Source organism: Physeter macrocephalus, chromosome 9 (genome assembly GCF_002837175.3).
Source record: "Physeter macrocephalus isolate SW-GA chromosome 9, ASM283717v5, whole genome shotgun sequence".
NCBI lineage: Eukaryota > Metazoa > Chordata > Mammalia > Artiodactyla > Physeteridae > Physeter > Physeter macrocephalus.
This window is the reverse complement of record NC_041222.1, coordinates 83,769,676-83,779,652: the sequence shown is the minus strand read 5'-3', so window position 1 is coordinate 83,779,652 and position 9,977 is coordinate 83,769,676. Positions and strand designations below refer to the sequence as shown.

General features: G+C 55.8%; 1 protein-coding gene across 1 annotated transcript in view; it reads right to left on the bottom strand.

Annotated features, from left to right (window-relative positions):
- Positions 1 to 4,736: 4,736 nt before the first annotated feature.
- The window catches only part of FGD3 (FYVE, RhoGEF and PH domain containing 3), a 34,699-nt gene continuing 29,458 nt past the window's right edge, over positions 4,737 to 9,977 (bottom strand). The window contains exons 13-16 of the mRNA XM_024117174.1: positions 7,568 to 7,690; positions 7,129 to 7,269; positions 5,248 to 5,394; positions 4,737 to 4,979 (exon numbers count right to left, since the gene is read on the bottom strand). Coding sequence (XP_023972942.1) covers positions 4,737 to 4,979; positions 5,248 to 5,394; positions 7,129 to 7,269; positions 7,568 to 7,690 — 654 coding nt within the window. The remainder of the gene's footprint in view (positions 4,980 to 5,247; positions 5,395 to 7,128; positions 7,270 to 7,567; positions 7,691 to 9,977) is intronic.

The window sequence follows — 9,977 nt, the reverse complement described above, 5'->3', positions numbered from 1 at the left end:
CCCCAGGAGGTGGGGAGGTCCTTTGAGCATCTGGGGGGTGAGGGCTAGAGCCCCCCAAGGCCTGGGCTCTGAGGCTTCAGGTAAGCAGGGACTTCAGGGGCTGATCCTGCCACTTCCACGTGCACAGTGGTACGCTGTCCCCTTGGAGGGTGGTGAGGGATAGGCACAGGTGTGCGTCGGACCCACCTGGGTCCAAATGCCCCTCTGCTGATTTCCTGGGGCATGGCAGCCCCTTTGGGTCTTGTGTGCTGGTTTCTGCAATGGGACCAGACATCTGAGGAGGAATTGGCTCTACGTCCTGGAGACCTGGGGACCTCAAAGGAGGCAGGAGAGCACTGGGCCTTTATGATCTCAGGCGGCCTCTGTCTCTCTCTGAGCCTCAATTTCCCCATCTGTTAAAAGAGGATTCCAGACCCAAAGTGCTCTGGGGCTGCATGGGAGGAACAAAGTCTCTGAGCTTTCACCCAAGCTGTTGGCAGATATTAACTGAGCACATACTCTGTGCCGGGCACTATTGTAGGCACTTCATTCTGCTCTCAGAACTTCTGTTCTAGATGAGGAGACAGAGGTTAAACAAGAGGGCAAATACCCCAACAAAAAGTAGAGAGACTGGGGCAAGGGCTCTTTGTTGAGGTTCGCGGAGCAGACTCTTGCAAAGTCCTGCAGGAAGAAACCCCAGGCCAACAGAACAGCATGTGCAAACAGCATCTCCCCTGAGATGGGAAGGAGACTGGTGTGTTCTGAAGGTCCAGTGGCTGGAGCCTGGTGACCTGGGGTGGGAAAGAAGCAGTGCGGGGGTGCTGGACAGGAGAAAATGAGGCTGGAAGTGTGACAGGGCCAGAGGCTACAGGGCCTGAATCCAACCCCTGAGTCCCAGAAATCCAAGTGGCCGGCACACCAGTGCCCAGCACACAGGAGATATGCCAGCAGTGCCTGCTGCATGAAGAAATGGACAAAGAGTGAATGAGTGACTCCTGGCTGGGTTCCTAACTCATTGTGTGACCTTGGGCAAGTGTATTTCCCTCCCTGGGGCTTAGTTTCACTGCTACTAAGACACCCTGAGTTGTCATTATTTTCAGCGAATGGCTGGGCTGGGTGCCTGGCTGCAGCAGGCCCTTGTGTGTGCTGGCTCCTTCCTCTTTCCAGGACTGTGAGGGACATGGCCAGCATCCCCCCTGGGCCTAGCTGGGAATGTGTGTTCCCCAGGCTGAAGAGGCAGCAGCCCCTGGGGGCACAGAAGACCCTCAGCTCAGGCCTTTGACTCCTGTGACAGTTGGGTACTTCAGACCCTTTCCTGCCCCGTCTGGCATTCTTTAGGACCCCAGAGGCCCCAGGGCCCACCTCCTGCTCAGCCCACTGGCCTCCCTTCTCCCTCTGTCCAGGGGATGGCCTCCTGTCCTGCAGGGTTGGGGGCTGGACTTGGGGAGGAGGAGGAGGAGGAGCAGACAGAAAAGGAAGGACAGTGGAGAGGCTGAAAGCCAGTGTGCATCCAGCCTCCACCCTCTGTGGGTGGGCAGTGCAGAGTGCCCAGGGCCCAGGCTATGGGAGCAAGATGAAGGTGGACAGAGGTGGGCAGTGTGCAGGTAGGAAGAAGCCCAGGCCCAAGGATCACCCCCACGCATGGTGTGGAGACTCCAGGCAGGCATCCTGCTTCTCACAGCCCTTACTGGGGCATCCAGAGGGGCAGGCCAGATGCCCCTAGCTGGAAGGGTCCCTGGGGACAGACCTGCTTTCTGGGGCCATGCACCGGCCACCCACCCCATGACTTCAGACTCCACAATAGTTATTAACATTTATCAGGATATTTCACAAGAACATCTGAGTTTCTTTCATCTCCTGAAAAGCTCTGGCCACACAGGTCCATACTGCGTGGGGACAGCTGGCAGAGGCTCCCCTATATCACCATGACTGCTGGCCTCCAGCATGCCCGTCCTGGGGGTCTGTGTTGAGACTTGCTGGAGACACCAGGCCCTGTCTCTAGCTCTGCCCTGGTTGCCCCCATTGCAGCCAACTGGATCTGTTAAGACCCCCAAGCCTGCCCCGTGGCTCTTGCCTCCTGGAGCATCACCAAATGAGACCCCGTGGAGGCCCCACGACCAGGCCTTGTCTCCCCCTCTGTTCCTTGCTGTGTGTCAGTGGCTCCTCCAGGCCTTGGTGGCCCTGCACTCAACTTAGGCACCCTTCCTGCAACCCCTCCCCCAAGGTGTCCTGGTTGGGAGTAGGGCTCCTAGGGACCTCCTGCCACCCCCCCTGCCATGCCCACTCCCCTTCCCTGCTTCTGTTCCTCCCCTGTGGCTGCACATCTGCTCAATGTCTCAGTGGGAATAGCCACTCCAAACACAGGGATTTCCTCTCCTCTGTGTTCTCAGGGCCCAGCACTGTCCAAAATGGACAGCGAGGACGTTTTTCCGGGTCCTGCTGCAGCCACAGCCTTTGGGACGCCTCCTGCTTTCACCTGTGTAGCTGGCCCCAGGCCATATGGACCGTGACGGAATATAATGTCCCGGTGTACCCTGAGCTGCTAGGGACAGAACGCCCACCTTGCCAGCCTTCCGATGTGCTGACTGAGGACAGGACCCTCCTGAAATTACTGTGGAAGCTTGTGTGCCGGGCTCCCCAGGCTGTTGGGTGGGAGACGATAGGGCTCAGGTCTGCCCTGGGGCACAGAGAGCTCACTGGGAACCGGCCACGGGGACCCTGGGCAGGAACCCACAGTGGGGGCCACGGGTGAGGACCCTGGATGGGGGGCCCATCTTGCCCCCTCAGACCCCAGCAGAGTGGCACCATGTCCAGCAGGTCAATTCTGGCTGCCCACTTGGTCTGGAACTGTGGAACTCTTGGGGGCATCCTTTCTGTGACTGTTTCCTCAACTGTCAAGTGGGAACATCCTGGGGTTGAGGTGAGACTGGAGTATTACAGAGTTGACCATGAGAAGGAGCCCCACTAGGCCCGCTCAGTCAGTGCATGAGGCAGAGAGAGCAGAGCTCCGAGGGAGAAGGGGCAGGACAGCGGGAAGAGGCCGGCTGGGCAATGCCTCTGACACCTGCTGTCCCTGCCTTGGCTCCATGGGCAGGGACTTTGCTGTATTTCCTTGAGTAAGAGCACAGTTGGAAGCGCCTGGCCTCCCCTTCTCAGTGAGTAAGTTGCCGGTACCACGCAGCTTCAGAACACCCACTGCAGGGTAGTGAGCTCTCACAGATGCAGGATTGAGGTCCAGGTATGCAGCAGGTATACAGCTGCAGCAGCATCCAGGCATAGCAGGGTGGGTATGTGGGGGACGGCGCTGACTCATGCCTAAGCTCACCTGTGCCCTGCCCACCTCACCTGGGTCTCTACTTTACCCGTGTCCTGTCCTACCTCACCTGGACCCTGACCACCTCACCTGGACCCTGCCCACTTCACCTGGGTGCCAACTCACCTGTGCCCTGAGCACCTCACCTGTGCCCTGTCACTCCTTGCCTGGGCCCCACCCCCACCTCACCCATACCCAGTCATCCATTTCTGGCTCCCACAATGGCCCTCTCAGCCCACGGATATGTGCCCTGCAAGTCTGCCCATGGCTGGGCAGTGACAGGCATCCCTGCAGGGTGCCTTGTGGATGTTAGAGGGATGGGGGTCCCAAGGGACTGGACACCCCTCAGTCATCAGTCCCTAAGTCCCTCAGCTCTCCCTCAAGGCCCTCGGGGCTCCAGTGCAAATAGACCTTCCCGACACCTTTGTGAGTAGCCAGCACCCCCACGATCCCATATCTAAGTCTGGCTCCACTTGCTACAGGGGCAGATGGCCCTGTCTACCTCACTAGCATGACCAGGGACACAGAGCAGGTCTCCAGGCATGGCACCTTGTCTGAGGCCCCGCTGTCTAATGCCGCTGCATCCTGGGGCAACCTCAGGGGTGTTACTTGCACCCTGCAGGCCTGGATTGGGGTCCAGGGCCTCATTACCGGCTGTGCCCATCTGTTACCCTCATTCTCCATCCAACAACCAGCAGGCCCACTGTGGGGAGACCCTGCCCCAGGGCTGTGTCCACCTGTTGGCTGCCAGCATTTATTTATGTAGATAAGCACTGTCCACCACCCACCAGGCAAGGCAGGCACAAATCTCAGGGCCTCACACAATGCCTGTGTGGTCCCCCTGTAGTTTCGCAGCACGGTTATTCAGGAACCCACCACTCGCTCCCTTGGGCATCTCCAAATGGGGTGGCGAGCTACGAGGTGGCCCAGGGCGTGCCCAGTCCCCGGGAGAGGAAAGAGGAGAGAGGTGGGGTCCAGGGGGCCAGTATGGTTCAGCTCACACGGATGTAGATGGTATAGATGGGTGGGCAACCGTCAGGAGGGGTGGCATGACTGCAGACATCCACCAGGTGTCCCTGGGCACCACCCATGAGCTCCTTCTGTCTTCCGGCGCAGATGACCCCTCACTGCCCACTCAGATGGAGTTTTCTTAAGAGTCACCCCACGCCCCACTCTGGGCCACACTGCTGGGCCTGCAGGCAGAGGCCCGGGTCTTTGAGGGACGTGCTGGGTGACCCTGGGCAATTGGCTGCCCCTGTTTGGGCCTCATTTTTCTCCTCTCTGACGTGGAGGAACCCTCCAGGGCCAAGTGCTATGTGGCCTGTTGGTCCCTCAGCAGTCCAGGCTCCCTTCATGCCTGCATGTGGCCTTGATGCCACCTCTCAGATGAGTACAGGCCCTGCCGCGGTGGCTGTACAGCTAGGAGACGCGGCAGAGACCCAGCTCATGGGGCAGCTGGGGCCTGGGGCTGCTGGGCCCCCGGGCTGGCCTGGGCCGGGTGCCCGTGGGCTGCTGAGCTCAGGGCCTCCAACCACTGCTGCTGCAGCTCGGCGGACGGGGCACTCAGGTACAAAGACTGCTGGGCCTGCTGCAGCTGCCACGTGTGTCCAGCATCCAGCCTCTGTGCGGGGTCTGGCACACTCACCCTGCAGCCAGAGAGGGGGATGGCATGCAGCAGCTGGCCATCCTGCAGAAACGGAGAGGAGGATCAGCACCCCGGCCTCTGGAGTCCTGGCATCACTAAATACCATCTCCCACAAGTGGGCAGCAGAAGGGTGATTCTGGACAGCCGGGGAAACTGAGGCCCTAGGGTCACATGAGCCACCCCCCATGTGGGGTTGGCCCCAGGCTGCATGGCCCAGGCCTATCTGGGCGCCGCAGGCTTGAGGCTGTGGGCTGCCGGAGCAGGATGGACCCTCCCACCCCCAGTGTGGCCCAGCGGACAGAGGACACACCTGGCTGCCTCCTCGAAGGTGCAGCACCAACTCCAGGGAGTCCGACTCAGAGATGGCAGCCCACACCTTGCTCCAGGCTGTGCCACCATCCGACACCAGCAGGGGGCCACAGAGCAGGCTGGGCGGGGGGTCCACAGTGGCTGGCTTCTGGGGACACAGAGGACAAGTCAGGTGGAGTCTCCCTTGTAAGAGCCACTCTCCAGGAAGCACCAAGGCCGAAGCTCTGGAGGGAGAGAGGAGGGGGAGACAGACTGGACAAGGCCTGGGCCAGCCTGAGCTTCCCCAGGGTCACTGCAAGGCCACTTGGGATTGGGCTGGACCTTCTAGGCAGTGAGACCACAAGAAGGGTCAGGACAGAAATAAAGATAAGGTAGGAAAAAATGGAACAGCAGGGAACCCGAATGTGGCGGCTGTTGATGATTTTTCTGTACACACACACACCTCTCATACATAACCACGCACACCACACACATTCACACACACATATACACCCATACCACCCCCCCAACACCCTCACACACCTCACACACACTCACCACACACACAGTACACACATTCACACTCACTCACATACACATCACACACACACATCACACACCCACCCCTCCCTTTCTTCTGATGTGTTTAGAAGCAGTCATGGACACAACACCTAGGTCATCAGGAAGCCCCTCAGACACCCCTGGCAAAGCTCATCCCTGCTCGGACCTGAGACCTGGGTCTCCCAAACACAGCATTAAAGTGCATGGATGAGTGGGCCAAGGGGGCTGTGCAAGGGGCTCCTCTCTCCTCTATTGAGATAATCCTACACTCAGTTCTAATATACTGATGCACTTGACCTCTAACATACAGAGACCCTAATTGGGGCTCCAACCAGAGTCCTGGCCCACCCAGATGACCCTCCCTGGAACCTTTGGGAAGGGAAACTGACATTATAAATAGCTTCCCAGAAGACCCTGATGTGCAGTTGGCCTTGAGAATTATGCACTATGTTATGTGGAGAGAATGGAAAAATGCACTTTTTTGGAAGCCACATTCTCACTTTTCCAGCTTTCCTGTTACCTCAACAAATAGGTACATTGCCCTTGAAGGAGGGCCTGGAAGGCAGCAGCCATGCTCAGGAGGACAGGAGGTGAGAAGGTAGCTGGTGTCCTGACTGCCCCCTAGCCCCCCGATGGCTTGGGCAAGGCAGGGGCAGCATCTCCTTTCGGCAGGGCCTCCAGGCCTTCAATCAGAGTGACCATGAGTGAAGATGACACTTGGTCCCATCTGCTGTGGGCTGAATTGTTTGCCCTCAAACCCATATGTTGAAGCCCTAACCCCCCATGTGACTGTGTTTGGAGATGGGGCCTCTAAGGAGGTAATTAAGTTAAAATGAGGTCATATGTATGGGCTCCAATCCAATATGACTAGTGTCCTCATAAGAAGTGGAGATTAGGACACAGACACCCACAAAGAGAAGACCGTGTGAAGACACAGGGAGAATATGTCCATCTACAAGCCAAGGAGAGAGGCCTCAGGAGAAACCAGCTTTCTGACACCTTGATCTCAGAATTCCATCCTCCAGGACTATGAAGAAATAAGTTTCTGTTGTTTAAGCTGTCCATCCTGTGGTATTTGTTATACAGCTTGAGCTGACTAATGCACCATCTAATTCCTGAGTGCAAATGGTTCCCAACCTCTTGGCCATGACTGGATCCTAAGAGCCCAACACGCACACACGTGATTATTTGGCATTCAACTGCTTGCTGCTCTCAGTGGCCTATGGACCCAACTGAGCCCTACCAATCCTGGTCCCAGGGAAGGCGACAGCTCTAGGAGCACAGTCTGTCAAGGCTTCTGGAGTCTTGTGTCTGGAAGGCTCACCAGCCCCAGCCCACCCACCTCTGTGCTCTGCTTGGGCTCCAAGGGCTCCTCGAGGCTGGGGCTCGAGGGGGCCACTGGCTGGGTCAGGAAACACTCTCGGCAGACACGGCTTTGCCTGCCGTTCTCGGCCTTGAACTCGGAGCACTTCCCACAGATGACCTGCAAGACAAGGGCACCTGTGACCCCAATGCCCAGGGACAGAAGACTATCCAGAAGGAGGCTGGAAGGAGAGGTGTAACGGCATGTGGAGGGGAAGGGCTTGTCTGTGAGCCATGGGAGTCGGGAGCCTTGTCCACAGGGCAAAGACCCCAAGTATGGCCCCTGCTGGACCTCCAGGACCTGCCTTCTTGCTCAGAAGGTCCAGGATCCAGGGGTCTGTGTGCATGGAAAGAAGATTGGGAGGAGGAACTAAGCACATGGAGGCCCCAGCAGCTGGCATCCTCCCACCTGGACTCACCACCCCACACAACTTGCAGTGGTGCTTCCTTTTGGTGATGGAGTTGAAGGTCTCGCCGCAGCTGCTGCAGCCCTGCTTCTCCTTGTCACGTCTGATCTTAGAGGACCCTCTCCTGGGCTCAAGCTGTGGGAGGCAAACAGCTGCAGTCAGCTTCCCAGCGCATGTGGAGTGGCAGCTGTACGATACACAGACAATGCACATGCAGGGCAAGAAAGCCGGATGTGCAGAAGGGAATTAAGCAGGAGCCACATTGGCCATGGCCCCCTGCCCAGCCTCACTCCCCAGAAGCTGTCCTGTTGTCACACAGGGTGAGATTCCAAGGGGAACAGGAACTCTATGCTTGGAATGACTTGTCCCACCACGGAAGTCAGTGACTTTGCGTGTCTGCAAAGATAACAACCAGAACCCACACTGGGGGAAACAGTGGCTGCTCTGCACAGGAGCCCAGATGCCAAGGACTGGGGTGTCTGCACCCAGCATCCAGCCAGGTGGCCCTTGCTTCCATGCTCTGTCCTTCATTGGACCCCAGAGCATGGTGCCTGCTCCATGCCAGGCACTCAGGGGTGTGCAGTTGCCCACCCAACACATGCGAGAGCACTCTCCTGGGGTGGGAGCAGGATCAGGGGCTGGACTCCCCTCTCTATGTCCTCCGATGCTGCCTGAATTTCCCACAAAAGAGGGCAGTGATGAGTCCTTTCAGCAAGACGACAGGAAGTCATGAAACATGGTGTGTGTTCAGAGAGGTTAGAAGATCTTTAAGACTAGTCACAAGAACACACTATAAAATGCTTTTACTTCTTTTTTGTTTGTTTGTTTTCTTTTACGTTTAAACAGCTGTTTTGTGTAAGGTTTCTCAAAAAGTTTTACAAGAACCACATCAAACTCCTTGGAGCAAAGAGGAATTGGAGAGTGGCAGGCAACAGTGGGAGAGAGGTTTTCATTTTATTCTATCACTTCACTTTTTTTTAAATTTAAAGTATTCCTTTTTTAGTTAAACATATTTACAAATTAAAAAAATCTGATGCAGTCTAAAACTAAGGAACAGGTATATAAATCATACATGGGAGGTAGATGTCAAGGCGACATGTTGGAAGACTGTTTAAAGGTGTCAAGTTATATTGCTAAGGGAAACAAGCAAGTTGCAAAATAACGTACAGTAGCGTATAATGTTTATACCAAAAAGAGTACGTGCATGAAAAAAAGACTGGAAGGAAGCACACCCTGATGATCTTATTGGCTGTTTGGGGTAGAGTTACTCTTATCTGACTCTCTTATCTGGATTTTCTCAAGTGTTCACCGAGAACAGCTTGTGAAAGAGGAAGAAAACAAATAGACACGTAGAAAAGCAAACCAGCCACTCGCTGACCAGCCCCCCCTAACCCCCCCGACCTCCTGCCTCACATTCCCATTGAGGACTGTGCTCCCTCTGCACTGTGGACAGCGGTTTGAGAGCTGGGTGAGGGAACTTATGTGGTCTGCTCTGGCTGCCTACCCCTGGCCATAGTGACATCAGTCGTGTCCAGGACCCCAGCCCCACCTGATGCAAGGGCTTGGGAGGTGAGCAGGAGGCAGGAGGGAGTGAAGGTGGGAGTGGGTACCGACCATGCAGGGTGAGGCTGAGGTGGGGGCTCAGTAGCGCTGTCTGATTAGGTTTCCCCATATGATTAGGAGTGGTGCAAGTTGGGGGACAGCTCCCAGGCCCTTGCCCTGCCCCTCATCAGCCATGAGACCCTGCACAAGTCACTTCTCCTCTCCAAGCTTGGTTTCCTCATCTGTAAAGTGGGGTGAGGAACCGCCCCTGGCCCTGAACCCCATCACAGCACAAGAATCCTGACTGGTTTTGCTGATTGCCCTTACATGTTACCATGGCTCTCAGGAAATGCCCCATGGTTTGATGAAAGCGCTTTCTAGCTTTGAACCGCCCCAGCCCCCTAGCATTTCCTCTCTGTGTGGGTAGGGGGCGCTGGGGTCCCAGCAGAAAACAGTCAATTCACCACAAACTTAAGATTTTAAGAAATGTCACAGATATGTATCAAACTCCCCAGGATGTCAGAGCTAGAATGGCTACTGGAAGTGCTTGTCTCAACCTCTCCCCTGCACAGATGGGGAAACTGAGGCCCAGAGACACTTTTTCTGTTTTAAAGAGAAACACTTAAAATAAGTTTAACATTAGTGTTTCTGAGCAGAATAAAATGAGGTCTGAGAGTTGTTTTAAAAATATTCCAGGAGAAAGAAGAGTATGTGGGGGTGGGGTGAGGATAGGGGTGGAAAGACAGATAAAACATGAACAGCACAAAGTTGAAGTTGCTCCAGGCTGGTGTGGGGGTCTTGCTGTCTGTTATTTCTACTTGTGTGTGTCCAAAGCTTCCCTAATAAAAATTTGAACAAAATAAGCTAAATATATGTTTAA